This window comes from Pelecanus crispus, chromosome 3 (genome assembly GCF_030463565.1).
Source record: "Pelecanus crispus isolate bPelCri1 chromosome 3, bPelCri1.pri, whole genome shotgun sequence".
NCBI classification, from domain to species: Eukaryota; Metazoa; Chordata; class Aves; order Pelecaniformes; family Pelecanidae; genus Pelecanus; species Pelecanus crispus.
In genome coordinates this window covers 87,107,162-87,123,522 of record NC_134645.1, presented here as the reverse complement: position 1 = coordinate 87,123,522, position 16,361 = coordinate 87,107,162, and the positions used below count along the sequence as shown (strand labels likewise).

Below are 16,361 nucleotides of genomic sequence, written 5' to 3'. Positions count from 1 at the left end.
GAGTGAGGACAGATAAGAACTCAGTTTTTGTAAATTCTTCTCTTTTCATATAGTAACCCACACATCATTCAGTTGGTATGAATTCAGTTGGTGTCTTCATCATGATGAAGATAGCCTGAATTCCACTTCAATTTCAAGTGTCTAGTCAATGATGAAAGCTAAGTGCCTTTGAAGACTTTGAGGAATGATTCACATGGCCTAAGACATGGAGTAGGTAGTTGCCTAAAAGTCACTCAGTGACACACAGATTTGATGGATTTAGAATATGTGAATATAATGCTCAATGATTTCAAGTCCATAAACACTTTCAAATGTATTTAATTAACTCCTTTTTTATTAACGAGTCTAAATACATATAGCTAATGTGCATTTTGAAACTCAATACTAGCAGTTAACTGACTGAACTACTGTTGCAATTTTTGATGCCCTTCATTGATTCTTGGTTTCACAGGGGTTGAATAGCACAGCGGAGCAAAAGTGTTTCAAATTAATCTTAATAAGAAGGTGGTTTTGGTTTGTCATCTTCCCTTTGTGAGAGAATACAGAAGCAGCAATAAATTTGATAGACTGTGCATATATGAAAGTCTTGAGTAAGATAGAAGCTCTTATTTTCAGTTCCTTCATGTGACATTCCCATGAGCAATACAGGGCAGTAATTTTTAGCTGCAATTGTTGTTATCACACAACTAGTTAGAAACTCCTGTTCCACAGGTTCTTTGTCAGGATGAAATGAAGTATCAAGTAGAGGAGTCTATCCTCATCCAGAACTAGTCAATGTCTCCGTTAATGACTTGGAGGAAAGAATAATATGGGGTTTATGTTTTCGGACAACCAGAAGGTACAGTGATCTTCAAGCACATTCAGAAATATAATTAGGATTGAAAATGATCTTGACAGATTGGATCAGCGGCCTGAATTAAATAGTAGAGACTTCAGTAATGAAAGTGAAAGCATGACACTTTGTGGAAGTTCTGCAGAAAAAAGAGGTGGGATCAGTCATAAGCTTAAACATGAATCAGCAATATCGTAGTGCACTGTCAGTCTCTTCTAGTGATGTACAAACAAGAATGGCATAGATTGTTACAATCAAAGTGATCCTTCCAATCTATTCGCTACTACTACAGCCTTGAGAGGAAGATTTTATACAGTTTTCAGCAACAAACATTAAGAAAGAGGGGCATTTCCTCTCAATAACAGATAACTATGAGCCAAGCAACAGAGGTTTAGAAAATGTGACCCAAGATGGATTGAGAGATTTTTTCATTCAGAGAAAAGGAAACTGCAACACACATAATGAAATGCATCGGAAGTGGAGGAGAAAAGGAAGGTAGCAGACTGCTTTTAGTCCTGTATGGATGGATTAATTTCAAGGGTTGGTCTGGGCATTCCTGAGCTCTGGAGTATAAACCCAAAGGTGGAAAATGAGGCAATGAGTTGAAGGGTTTAGAGCTCCTGCATAGGTAAAAGGAAAATCTGTCCAAGAGGATAGCTGAGCATAGGGATGGTTTTCCTGAGGAAGTTTGAGTATCTTCATTACTGGAGGTTTTCAAGAACAACTTGTACAACAGTTCTTGAAATGGTTTAGGCCCTTCCTAGCCTCTTTTTAGACCTGGTTGGATTCAATATGCTTTATGTAACTTAAAGGTTATGTTTAATTTTAGCTGTTGATACCAGCTGCAATTGCTGAACAGTTTTAGAGTCTTCCTTGCTGCTTTCAGTCAGTCCCAAACCAGCAGAGCCTCTTCTCTGCTCCTCTCTTCTCTGGCTTAATTTCTGGTCCCTTTACACCTCTCTCCACTTTATGAATAAAATAAACGAAGGAAAAAAGAATTGAAGGATTCAGTATGTATTTTGTTATATTCCTTCAATGTTTTGTCATAAATAGAATGAAAGATGGAGGGGAGAAAGGGCTTTTCTAATCATCTAACTGTAATCTTCCTTCTCTTTCTAGTGTACCTGTGGTCTCCAGTGATCACATAGTCGCTACATTTATATTATTGCTGCAGCAGCTTGATGCTGGGATGTTGTGGTCTCCTACAGCATCACTAACATGTTGCACCACAAGAGTATTGCATAGCAGTATTGCAATCTGATAATGCTGTGGAAATTCTTTAGGGAGACTGGTGCAATAGAAAGCTTTTATCTATATTATCGGTGGAGTTTTAGTAGGTATCTTTTATGTTGACTCACATGCATTCAAAACTACTTTTTATATTGATCAATATCACTACTGAGGCAAGTATATAGCTCTTTTTGGAATGCAAGCACAGTTTTCAAAAGACAAAATTTTGACAGAATTGTACATGAATAATTGGTGTCTTGTTTTTCCCTTCCTTCCCCCCACTTTTAGCTGGCTGTGAGGTGGTTGGAACACAACTGCCGCTACCAGTACATGGATGAACTTCTCCAGTACGTCCGCTTTGGCCTTATGGATGTGGATACACTGCATACCGTAGCTCTTTCTCATCCTCTTGTCCAAGCTAATGAAACTGCGACAGCGCTTGTTAATGAGGCCTTGGCTTACCACCAGAGCGTCTATGCACAGCCAGTTTGGCAAACCAGAAGGACAAAACCTCGCTTCCAGTCAGACACTCTTTACATTATTGGTGGGAAAAAACGTGAAATCTGTAAAGTGAAGGAATTGCGATACTTCAATCCGGTAGATCAAGAGAATGTTCATATCGCAGGGATTGCTAACTGGAGCGAGCTAGCGCCTATGCCTGTAGGGAGAAGCCACCACTGTGTTGCTGTCATGGGAGACTTTCTTTTTGTAGCTGGTGGAGAGGCAGAGCACTCCACGGGGCGCACTTGTGCGGTGAGAACTGCCTGTCGATACGACCCCCGCACTAACTCTTGGGCTGAGATAGCTCCAATGAAGAACTGTCGGGAACACTTTGTGCTGGGAGCAGTGGACGAGTACCTCTATGCAGTAGGGGGCAGAAATGAATTGCGTCAAGTGTTACCTACAGTGGAACGCTATTGCCCCAAGAAGAACAAGTGGACCTTTGTACAGTCCTTTGATCGATCGCTCTCATGCCATGCAGGATATGTGGTGGATGGTCTTCTTTGGATATCAGGTAGAAAACGTTTCGCACAGTTTGAGGTACTAACAAAATACTGTCTCAAATGCAACTAATAAATCTTCTTAGGTTTATATGTCAGGATAACTTTTGTCGTCGGAGATGGGTATTTCAAAGAATTTAAGCCTGGAAGCATAAAATCAAGCCTGATTTAGAAGTATAGGAGCATAATATTCCTATACAATATTTTTTGTCTGCTAAATATGTCTCTGTGTTTCCAAGCTGCATATATCATATGTGCTATCTCCAGTTGCTATTCATAAATCACAGTGAATCAAAATGATAATGCACTTTTGGGACAAATTTTGGATGACAAATTGTGTGTGTTTCCTAAAAACGAAAAACAAGACCCAGTTTCTGTAGTATGATCTGGTACCACTGCATTTATTCCTCACAATGAAATGGAGAATTAAGTGCTTGTTGGCTTGTGTAGGTCCAGGGCTTTAAGGCAGGTGTATGAACTGCTCCCACTTGCTCTTGAGGATATTGTAACAGGCCAAGATGACCTTCATTAGAAATTGTGCATGGCTCTGTCCATAACAAGTGCACAGGACTGCCTGATGTAATCATAGCTTTATGGCACAGATAGATGAAAGTATAGGCCTTGTAATGTTAAACAAACATATCATTTGCAACTCAGTCTGATGTACTTGTTATTTTACATGTGCACATTGATGGGAGTTGGTGACATTGTGCCATCAATCTTTGTAGTGACTTTTCTGTTATCAGTTGCTTTGGAACAAGATGTTGTCTACAGAAAATTTGACAGGAAAAAAAAACACCTTTTAGTAAGAAGTGTGTCATGGAAGGTTATAAAGTTGTAATATTTATCAAAGAAGTTAATGAGTAAACGGGGCCAGCCCTTGAGGAAAATGTTTAGTGATTGCCATCTTCACTGTAGATACCCTCAGGGGATTTTAATACCGTCTGGGATTTCTCTGGTGAAAAGATGGTATATGAATGAAAGATTAAGGTAGCTACTTAGGCCTCTGCTGTGCTTCTGCCCAGGGAAGTGGTTGAGTCACCATCTCTGGAGACATGTAGATGTGGTGCTTAGGGACATGGTTTAGTGGTGGACTTGGCAGTGCTAGGTTAACGGTTGGACTCTATGATCTTAAAGGTCTTTTCCAATCTAAACAATTCTATGATTCTATGATTCTCAAACTATGTCATTTAGGTTAGCAGAGCTCCTTGCAGATGTATCTTTCTGCCCATATGTGTAAACCCCCTTGTGGTTTACATTTGTCAGTCTCTATGAAAAACTGGACTTTTTAGGAAATTGTGTTAAATATATTCATATAAAATCTTTGAACAAGCAGTAGAAACATCCATCAGAGTGTAGACCTTGCTCCACTACATGAAAAAAGTAATATTTTTTTTCTTAATTTCTTTTTTTCTGTACAAAAAAATCCCCAAGGAAGTATTTGATTAGAGATTTTTAAGTCAAATGTGTGACAGGTTGAAGACTACTTTTAAACTTTCCAGATATGCTCGGAAAGGGAAAATTATGCTGAGGATTAATTAATGTGCTTAGTTACGTAAGTGAAATGCATGCCTGCCTCTGTGTTTAAATACTATCTGCATTTATATAATGAAGCAGCGTGATACTCTGTTCAAGAATGTGCCTCTAATACAGCTGTAGAAACAGGGGAGGAGGTAAGTGGAAGCCTATTAGATGAACTCTTTAAAACTGGGCAAAACAACAAAAAATATTTTAGCAGTATTGTTCCATTTCTATTTGAAAATACTACCAATGTAACTTTTGTTGTAAAGTCACAGTAAGGAGCAATGCTTTGGCAGTGGAATAAGATAGACAGGACTTTTTGCTTGTATTTTATATAGTTCTTGAAAAAATGCTTAGCAATTTTGAGTTGCTAGATTCTGACAGGTTATTATGAATTACGAGAGCATTCTGTGCATACTTCAGTAGGGTATTGATCTGAATTATGTACTCACGGATTGAAAACTGGGTTCTGTGTATTGAATAGAGTTATTTGATAAGTAAAAGTAGATGGAGATGCAATAACTGTAGCTAGCTTTCTATTATTAATTAATTGCTTAGGGCTAGAACGTAGCTCGCTGTATGTGTATATTCAGGGGCAAGGGAATGGTACAGAGATATGTTTTATTGTTCCAAAAATATCAGTAGTCACTGCTCAAAAAAATCCACTGTTCATACTCAAATGTAAAGTGTTAGTATCAGAGTAATCAGTAATGCAGGAGGGAACCAAATTCTGAAGCATGTGGCCTAAAATTAAGTAATTAAAAAAATTAGTCTCAGTTAGGGATGTTTCTCAGTTGTATCCCTGCTGCTTTTTCTGGGAAATCGGGTCATCAGTGAGAGCTCTCAAAGTCAGTCTGCTACTACCAGCTGGCAAGGTAACCATGAAAATGTGCCCAGTCTTTTAGAAAGTAAATAAAATAAATAGGGACAATACAAGTTTCTAACCCTTGTATTTGTGGAGAGAGTCATCAAAACATGACCCATACACAGATCATTTACTTATTGTATAGCCAAAGCATCAGTGCCTCTGCTACTGCCCCTTGTCTTCTAAAGGCTTTGCTAATCAAAAGCTGACTAGACTTAAGGGGTTTCTATTATTATTGGGAATCGTTGTCGGCTTTACTTTGCTGCTCCTTTGGGACAAATACGAGAAGGAATAAAAAATAATAGAGCATAAAATCATGGCAAAGGCAGCAGGGAAGGGAAGCGTGTTAAACAAAATGCTGTAAGCACACGCTGGCAGTAGGAGATGGGTGGCCGGTGTTTCAGGTGACAGAGGGAATCCTGAGCTGCCACCACCCATTTGGGGTTTTTAACCTGCCAGAAGGCTCAGAGGGAGCCTTCTGCACTCTGGAACTAGTCGGCCCCTCTGGTCAGCACAATTGTGTTCAGCTCTCAAGTTTGCTGAGCTGCATATATTGTGGAACATATTTTTATATTTGTGTCATTATTTTTTCTCGTCTTTATTTTTTTTTCACAGCCCGCATTTTATTTTATTTTCTTATTTTAAAAAGTAGATGAGAATTCATTAAAATAAGTTTTCTGTATTGACAGTACAGCATCGGGCAGATGGTTTGGGAATTTTATAGAAAGATGAATCTTACAGGCCCCAGTTAACATCTGACACCATGACCCATTTCACAAACGAATTGCATGCCACATGCTTGAAAAGTGAAGTATTTGAGTGAAAGAGAAGCAAAATGCACCAAAACCTTTGGAGTTCAACATTACTAACAATCATTCCCTCTAAAAGCAGGGAAATATTTTCCATAAGAGTGAGAACTTGAACTATGCCTGTTTTCCTATATCCTCTGTGGCGCGCACATGCAAATCTGGAGACCTACTTTTCTCCACACGTTAACCTTCCTCCTCCCGTATAGGTGTAGTGCCCGTGGGGACAGAGAGGGGCAGGGAACCTCTGCCAGGCAGTTCAGCTCTGGGCCATTCCTGCACCTGCAGCTGAGGATAACGAGGCTTCCCCTCCGCCTCAAGTGCTCAAGAGATTAGCACATGAAAAGTCTTCTCTAAAGCAAAGTATTATGCTGTTGTTTTGCAGAGGTCCAAGTTGCCTGACCTTAAGCGTGTCAGCGAAAATCACATCTTGACATGCACATGGAAACTCAACTTGGTGGGGGTGAACAAGCCAACCCCGTACAGTTGCTTTGTATTTAACAGCTTTTTCTTCAAAATTCAAGATTTTTTTTTTTTTTCCTATTATTATTTTTTCCCTAATGGTGGAGATTTTGACCAAGGAAATGGTGGAGATCACAAATCTTGGAGAATTATTCTGAGTTGCAAGCAGTTTGGGGGGAAAAGTATTACCTTACTATCAGTATGCTGTTTATTGTGAGGAGAAGAAGATTTTTTTTCTCAGTAAATGACTATAAAATTGGTTTATGAAAAATAGATCTGGAATAAATAGGAATCTACAGTGTCTAACCAAATCAAGTTTTGCAGTGCAGCTGGCACAGAAATTACCAGGAGCAGGAGCTTAACAAGTACATAAAAATTGCCTCAGTGACCCAGTCTCAGCTGTATATGGAACAGTGTTTCTTTATTATTATTATTATATTTGAATAAAGATAATGGCTCTCAGACTTTTCAAGCATGGACGTTATAGGTTTGATGCCATTGATTCTTCTTAGATTGAATGTAAACATCAGGTTTTAGTGATTTTTAAAAAAACAACCCACAAACAAACTAGGGCTTGTGCCCCTCTGGTTTGCAGCTGGATTGCCTCTGAGGTGGAACAGTGTTAATTAGAGCTGCTGGTGGGGTCTTCCAGGGCACTCCGTAGGGTGGGAGAATCTGCTCCAGCTCAGCTGTCCTCACTGCACCTGGGCTGGCTGAAGTAAAAGGCAGCGGGCTTGCATGTTGAGGAAGGATTATCTTGTGTTTAACACACAGACACCTAAGAGAGGAGAGATTTCTATTTTAAAACAGCAGAGCACCTTGGGGCGCATGTCATGAGTTTCTATATATTCCCTGGATTTGCTGGAAGGAATACACGTGGGAGCTCTTTGCCAACATGTAGTTTTACACATCTTCCAGCAAACTCTGATTCGTGCGTGCAGCCTAGCACTTGGGGACTTTGGAGAGAGTTGTGAGATTTTCTGGGGGATTTGGATTGGATTAGATTTCTCAAGTCATATGGGGGTCTTACTAGGACATGTTATAAATATGGATAATAAATTTTTGATTGGGAAAATGGTGTTGAATCTACTGCCTCCCACCCTTCTCTTTTTGGAGCTGTCTTTATTGAAGGTCTTTTTCAGTGCAGTTTGTGAACTGTTTGCAGGACTGTAACAAACCAAAATATTACCCATGTGTGAGGAAGGGCTGGACAAGGTGGGTCTTGGACTCCTCCAGGACCTCTCCATGTAAAGGGGCACTGTTGCATGAGTTGGGAACTTACGGGTCTTGGAGGGCTTAAAAAGCAGGGTTTACAGCCCGCAAGGGAGCGAGCAACAGTGATTGTGGCAGTGTAAAAACCTTGTAAGCCCATGGGTTGGATGCTGGGCTTCCCATGAGTGTGTTCTCACAGCTGTAAGAGCAAGAAAGACACAGGCTTGTCCTGAGAGTGCTTCTTGCCTCCTCAAAACTCTAGTCCTCAAAGCAAGCTGCTCATGTCAAAGTGGTGCAGTCTATAAAACCCAGTGAGTGCTGACCAAACTGTAAATTTTCTGTAACTTCACGCAGCCAGACATCTTTTTCTCTTTCCTTAACTGATGGATTACTACCACATTAGCTGCTGTTGCTTGACATCAAATCTAATAGCATGGTTTGTATTTTTTTTTAAATACTTCTTTCCAAATGTAGTTACAATGCCTCCCTGCCTTTCCCCTCCTTTCCTCATAGAAAGCACTGCAGAGAAGTTTAAGACATTATCTCAGAATTACCCCATTTTTTTCTGAGGAAGTATGTATTATTTTTAGTACGATTTAAACTTTTTTTTTCCCTTTCCTATTTTTTAAGAGACATATTACTCTTCTTTTGCCCTTTCCCAGCTGCCTGGAGTATTTAAAAAAAAATAGTTCAAGAGGACATTGCAGACTTGTTAAATTTGAATTTTGGCAGAAAATTTTAAACTTTTGCTATAGCACTTCAAAGTTAGGAGGAACTTGAGTTTGAAAATTGATGCAGATATAAGATGGCATATTTAATGACAGATGTATCTATAGAAACCTGTTAAGATGCAGATTATCCCCCTGGGGAGGGGAGATCAAAACTGCCAATCTATAAAATATACTTGTTAGGGGAAGGCATGGAATCTATCTCTGCGAGCACTTTGATTGCAGGGGACAGTGTAGCAGCATGTGGCATCATAACCTAAGAGCAGACAAATCAGCTTGATGACTTTCAAAGCCAAGAATACTGCTGGAGGCAAGGGTACTCCAGTCTAGAAGAAATTAAAACATATAGAGACTGTTATTAATTCCAGATCTATTTTTGTGTAGTCAAATCTGTATGCAAATCCTTAGCATCTCATTTTGGCAGATTAATCTAAAAGTGAAGAGCGGTATGTGAAGGGAATGTAATGATAAAACACCACAGATGAGCAATATTGCAGGGGAAAAAAATGTAAGCTGTGTACTTGATATGAGGGGCTCTTTGTGAAGAGAGGCAAATAATTTTGCTTATTGGATTATTTCATTATTTTATGAGGAAGCAACCCCCTTCTTCCTCTTCTTCTTCCACATCTTCCCCCCAAATTTAAGGTGTCCTTTCTGAATGGAAATACAAACCCCAGCGTTGTATTTCCAACGCCTCTCCTGTAGTTTAACATTCTGGAGGTAATCATCCAAATAACTATGATTTTTATTTCTCAAAATACTAATCTGACACCTCATTTTTAAACATTACGCTAGGAGTGAAAATAACTATGTAAAAGAAAATGAAATTACAAAACGGATATTAGAAAAGATTGTTTTGTGCATGTGGCTGACGGCCACTAACACTGTGAAGGCTGCACAACAGCGTAGAGACAAATAACAGATTGTGAGATTAGAAATGGGAACAGTCATTGCTTTCCAATGCCTGTTCTTGCATGTGTACTTCACAGGTGCTGTGATGGGCAGTGTGTGGCATAGTGTGACGGAAACACTTTGGAAAGGCTACATCTCGTCTCAGCTGTCTCGTAGCCTGTAAGTGCCTCTAAGCTGGGAGCTTGTGCCGCCGTCCACGTGTAGGGGCCCCAGTACAGGCCGGCGCTTGCAGAGATGCACCCAAATAACAGGGTTATTCCTCCCTGCTACTGCGGTTGAAGACAAGATTCTTGAATAGATTTGTCCATAGTTTCTGCTATCCATTGATCAGATTCTTGGCCTCACTCAAGTTTTTTGAAGTGATCGGAGGGTACGTCTATGTTAGCAAGTAGCTAAGCCCAGTAGGAGCAGATCAGCAGACAAAAACTTGGTGCCCAGTTCTCTATATCTACTCCATGTACAGTTCACATTTTTTGCTTTGGACTAGATTTATTCTGGTCCTCTGGACCAAACATTCCCAGCACTCAGCTGGTACAAAACCACCCGAAAGACCAGTTACTATTTCACACCATTATGCCTCTATTAAGAACTGGAGCACAACTGGTGCACATCTGGAGCGGAGATCCTGGTTTAACTTGAATGCACACCAGTACCACCCTACAGCCTGAAATGACGCGTGAGAGGTGGGGGAGGCGCTTCAAAATCACAGTATGGCTCTGAACCAAAATGCTGTGCTAGGTGCAGCTGGAGGCTGGCAAAATGAGGATTCCCCAGTGCAGAGGTGTGTTAAGATAAGGTTGGGGATAAAAGAAAAAAAACCCGATGGCCTTAGTAGGACTGGGCCATAGCTCAGCCAGCAGGAATGAAAGCAGCTCTGCAGCTGCTCTGTCTGAAACAGGGGATGTCCTCGCAAAAAGCAAAGCATAAACAAATGTAATGACAGATGAAATTCCTTCCTCTTGTTGCTGTGGATTTTGTCCATCATTGGCACATGCTGTTAAAACTGTAATATAAAAATTTTGTCAATATGAGTTTCACTGGTGTGTGGCCACTGGTGAGCCCAGAAAGTCCAGACCTTCTGGTAGAATGAAAGGTGAGGTGCAGCTTGCAGGCATTAATTGTTGGACTGGATGATCTTAAAGGTCTTTTCCAACCTAAACCATTCTATGAGTCTATGATTATTTCTGGTCCTATCTTCCCATGGGCCCAGGGTGGTGACACCACATCCCCAGGAGGCTTGAGCACACTCAAGAACATGTTTATGCTGGTAAGATTACAGCGAGACTGCAGAATTTTTCCACCAGTTTACTCAGTGAGATTTGCCACTTAAAACCAATAGAGTACAGGATGATCAAGGATTAAACATATACTGTATTGAGGTAAATAGTTGGTTTGTGGAATCTACCTGGGTCAGGCTCTATTCTGGGCTTTTCTGAGGTGCTTTATACCTTGCTTTCCAAACATTATTGAAAGGTACGTGTGCTAAATGGTGGCGTTGTTTCTGGTCACTGTGGAGGAACCTCGCAACATAAGTCAACAGCTAAACCAGGAGATGTTCTCTCCGTAATACAGACTAAATACAGAATTTCCTTCAAATATGTAGGTGAGTGCAGTTGCACAGGGTTGCGCTATGCTTTCCAGCTGGCAGTGGTGTCCCACATCACCCTCCTGTTTAGGCAGGAAACTCTCTGACCTCTTCCTTCTTTCTGATGCAAGCTCACCTCCTCCTTTAAACCGTGTCACACACCGCATGCTCCTTGGAACAGGGACGGGTTTTATCTTCATGTCTTGATGATGGCTGAATGCACAGTCATTTATAAACAGATCAACTTTTATCTCAGTTTTAGCCCATAGAATTAGCTTTACAAAGGAAGTGTGTGTGTGTGTGTGTGGGGGGGGGGTGTTTGTTGCTATTTTGTGTTTCTAGATGTTTGACAAATGTGCTACTTGTTACCTTGTAACCAGATTAAAAAGTGCAGTGGAGTGTAAGCGTAAGTGGTGGTATGCAATGCAATTACGTCTGCAAATGAACCCTAGAATTGGTTATTTTACTGTACCTGATCTTGGTCCTGGTTTTGCTTATACAAAAAAAATGTAACCTGTATAAACTCTTTCATAGGAGGAGTAACAAATACTGCACAGTATCAAAACAGGCTCATGGTCTATGATCCTAAGCAGGTAGGTGTCTGTGTTGTATGTGTTTTTCTCATATGTTTTACTTCAAGCAGGTCTCTTAGCAAATGCATGCAATGATTTTGTAAGGCTAAAAATGCTGACCATTTGAATTAGTGGTGTTTTAAATTCACTTTGTACTGATGTGTGAGTTTAACAGAGCAATGGAGACCCTGACTTTTTATTATACTTTTACGCCTGTAGGTGTTAGAAACATTTAGATTAAATACAGAAATGTGCTTTAAATCCCCTGTATTTATCAGTATTTATTTTGCTTGTTGATTTTTTTTTTTTTTGTAATCCAGCAGCCCAGGGCAATGTATACTCAAAGTCAGTATCACAAAACTGCTCCTTGTCATTGGCATTTCTGCTTTGAATTGCATATATGGGCTTTTTGCTTTCTGCATACTTTCAGAACTATACTACCTGGCCGTGACTTATTCTGCTGGCTGCAAGGGTGCCTATCATTTCATTACCCAAGCACCCAAAATATCTTTAGGGATTATTTCATACATTATGTATGTGTTTTGATTAGGTTAGCATGGCTCAGTAACCATTTCAGAGGGTTAGGGCACGGTTATGCCCTCTTGCTTGTGTTAGGAATTAAAAGTCCTAAGCTTGCAATCAGAGTTGCATAGCCTGATTTACACCCGTGTGGAAGACTATTGACTTTCCTGATTGTAGGATAGGGGCTGTGATTGCTGTATTTGGAACCCAGTTATGCCAGGAGATACTTCTATGTGGTTCCCACTGACTTTTTAAAGCACAGCACATACATGTCCTGAAGCAGAAAGCAGGCAATGACACACCCGCCTCTTTCTTTCCGAGGTGCAGTTTTATGCATCGATTGTACAAATCCTGATTCAGTCCTAAATCCAAGTAGTCGCTACAGGCAGCAATCTTATTTTGCTTATGAGGGGGACACTCTTATTTAGATACTGTTTCTCTATCGTGTGTCTTTCGCTTTGATTCTTTACTTGCTGACATGAAAGTTGTACCCCAAAATACCGGTGGCAGGGCTACTTCAGCGTGCCGTGCCGACAGCGAGAAACCTGGCCCAGCGTGCAAAGAGTTACAGAGGAAGTGTGCGCTCGCATTCTTCAAATGAGGTCCGCTTCGTGTTTGTACACACAAGCTCTTTTTAAAAATTCTGCTGGCATATTGTTTACGGTGGGTACTGGAAACCATCACATCTGCTTGCATCTCGCACAGAATCTCAATAACTCTATCATTCAGCACCAGCGCTTGCTTCTGTGCGAGGCCTTTGTGGCGAGTCGATAATGCCTGCCATCTGCCACAGAGCACACAGCTACCTGCCAACAAGCCGGCTGGGGTGACCTCTGCTTCCCCACCACTGATTAGTATTCACACGCTGGCTTATTAGAAATGACCCCACCAGGCCCCTCTGTTTCTCTGCCTTTGCAGTGCTTTGCAGCTCACCTGGCAGGCACTGCAGTGGAGGAAGCTAAAGATATAATCAGGGGATGCAGGCAGGCTTTGCAAAGCAGATGGTGTCTATAGTCTGGTGTTAAGAGACTGGACTACTAATGCAAACATTAATGCCTAATATTCAACTATTACCCACTGAAATGTATAGCTATATATTGTGGAGGTTAAAAGGCAGTAGTATTAGAGGCTCTTGAGTTACCGCAAGCGGTAACGCATGTAACGCAAAGAATTTCCTCACGGATTTTAACTTCCTCCACTTAAATAAATTAATCTCGTGCATTGCCAGGTTGTTTGATTTGGTAAGCATAGCGGGAGCAATTGTTTTCTTAGTTTTAAAATACTGTGCTTTAATCTCTCTTCTTCCATGTCCTCTTGCCCCTCCCCTGATGAACTGGTAGAATTCTTGAATGCTGTTAACCAGGAAGAAAAATTTATAAAAAAGATGTTACTTTGTAAGTGCTCACAAATAAAGGGTTAGCATTAAACCAAATACATGAATCATTTGAGAAGATTCTTTAGGAAATTATTTTTCCCTGCTGCTTCATTCCCCAAGGATAAGATCAAATGAGCTTCTGAATAACGAAAGGTAGAAGAATCTCTCTTCTCTCGTAACAGAGGTAGTTGGTACAGATAACTTTAGCGCTGTATACAAAGGAGACATCTAATCGTCTTGCTTAAGGAGGATTTGCTACTGAATTATAAAGAAGAAAAAAAGCTTTGAAACCTGATGAGCTAAACAGGAAAAATACAGAGCAAGAAATACTATGAAATTAATGAATTTAAATGTGAGAACTGTAAACCATGTGTTGAAAGTCCAGTACATCTAGTCAGTGTTACAGCCAACATGCGTGTTTAACATACGAACAACACAAGTATATACACTTGTGATTTCTGGGCAAGGGTAAGGAGAACACCACTAACATGCTACTATTATTGTACTACTAATATAGGTACGTCTTTGAGCAGTGCTGAGACAAGTTCTCTTTTCCTTTCCAGAATAAGTGGTTAAGCCGTAGTCCGATGTTGCAGAGGAGAGTGTATCACTCCATGGCTGCTGTTCAAAGGAAACTTTACGTGTTAGGTGGGAATGATCTGGACTACAACAACGATCGGATCCTGGTTCGGCACATAGACTCCTACAGCATAGATGCTGACCAGTGGACACGTTGCAGCTTCAACATGTTGACAGGTGAGTATTGTGCACCAAAAGAGGAAACTTGCTACTGTTAGAATAAAACACCAATTCTTTTCCCTTTAGATGCCTTTAGTATGTGGAACTCCATGACTTCGCCTCAGTTGCCTCTGATTTAGGGGTCATCGTTGGCCAACAAGACACTTTTGATCACTGTTCTGGCATTCAGTGTTCTACAAAACATTTGTCTTAGGACATTTAGGATAAATTTTTAAGAATGTGCACATAAATGTAGTTAAGCAATCAAAAATTGTTTGTTGTAGTGTGACTGGTACTTATTTTTGATTCTCCAAAAACTTGCCTGCACTGATAGATTTAGCTTCCTGTTTGAGTGTTCAACAGGCAGATCCATCTCTACCATGGTATCATTTTGTAGTGCTTCCTGCTGGCATTATAGAACATTGAACTCCATTAACCATCACTTATTTCTAAGCAATATCTTCTTAACAAATTACCCAAAAGGAGTTGTCTTTGTTGGAATTCTGTCAAGTCAGGGATGACTTGAGTATCGCGGTTAGCTATGGATCTGTAAAGTTCCTCTTGACCGTCATTAGGAGGAACTGTTACAGTAGCAATTTGCAAAGCACTGCAACTCACTGTCCCTGCCACCCAGTCCACCAAATTTCACCACCACTTAATACGATTCCCAGATGTACTACTCCCTCAAATCCTTGGGAGAGACAGGCAAGTGACACATTCTCACAGTAGCACCACCAGCAGCTTTGCAGAAGAGGATGCATTTCCAGGACAGGATTAATGTTGGGGCCATTCTCTTGTGCAGCAGAGTTGGAGCTCAATTAGTAACAGTACTGGTTGCCAAACAGTTTCAGAATAGACTGCTATAGGAGTCCTAGAACTGAGGCTACCTCACTTTTCATCCTTTTCCATTTGGCGTTGCATTCATTTCTGGGATCTACCACTGAAAAGGATACAAAGGGTGTAGAAACTTAGCGAGAAGCTCAGGACAGCTAGAAACACTGTGTCAGAGAAGTGAATGTCTGACAAATAAGACAGTACCTTATGTCATTTTCCTCCTGGTAGGTTTAAAAGCTGCTCTAGTGGCAACTTTATTCTTTAAGATACTGCATTGGGTTTCTTAATTTCTGGGATCTGGAGAAGGGTTGCTTGGTTTCTGAGCCAAGTCATCAGAGTACTTCATGGACATTGAGGAGAGAGGCATGGATTAAAAAGGAAGAGTAACAGACTGTCACACAGAACTAGTTTTTCATATCCCTATTGCTTTCTATTTAATTATTTTATTATCTGAAGGAATTGAGAGCCTTTGAGAAGGATATAATCTGATTTGCAACTGCAAAAGTGCTGGCACTGCAGGCAGCCCTGTTCTGGAGTTATATACTACTAAATGCTGTGAGATAGTAGCCTCTCCTCAGCTATGACCTGGTGGGTTGTTTCCACAACCTGCACCTTGAAGAGCCATTTAAGCCTTTCTTTGCGTCTCTGCAGCTGGTGGTAAATGTGCCTGTTGCACTGTGTAGTGCAGATTTTTTTTTTTTTTTTTTTTTTTTTTAAGGCTGTATTTATCCTTCAAAACTTCCAAACTTTTTCAGGAGACCGTTGCTATGGGAATGAGCTTGCACAGCAGCTTCTGCAACATTCCCCATACTTGTACCTGGAGGAACAGGGGGATGAACAGGTGTGGGCAGAACGGGAGGGGCGTTCAGTTCTCTCGGCCTACGTGTCTGTCTGGATGTGCATGTGTGATAGTAGCTGAGAGGCAGGTGGGGAGCTTGCCTGTCACCTATGAAATACAGGCATACAAAAACCTGTGCCATTGAGGAGACGGCAGATGGTCCCCGGCACAGCCTCAGTTTATTGCTCATCCGGGTTATCTCACCAGACAGCACCGTATGGGGCTCCTGTGGAGAGCAAAGAACAGCCCTCGCACTTCACCTTTGCTGTTGCACATTGTGAATTCTGAAACAGTCAAATTACTGCCAGGTGCATTTTCATCGTATTAC

The 16,361-nt window shown here is 40.8% G+C and overlaps 1 protein-coding gene across 7 annotated transcripts in view; it reads left to right on the top strand.

Moving 5' to 3' along the window:
- Positions 1–16,361, top strand: part of KLHL32 (kelch like family member 32) — a 99,346-nt gene that overhangs the window by 80,833 nt on the left and 2,152 nt on the right. For 5 of the 7 annotated variants that reach the window (XM_009479258.2, XM_009479257.2, XM_009479256.2 and 2 more), the window contains 3 exons: positions 2,351–3,077; positions 11,689–11,747; positions 14,187–14,379. In XM_009479258.2, the coding sequence (XP_009477533.1) occupies positions 2,351–3,077; positions 11,689–11,747; positions 14,187–14,379 (979 nt within the window). The remainder of the gene's footprint in view (positions 1–2,350; positions 3,078–11,688; positions 11,748–14,186; positions 14,380–16,361) is intronic. The other 2 variants (XM_075707626.1, XM_075707625.1) reach the window with 1 other exon arrangement.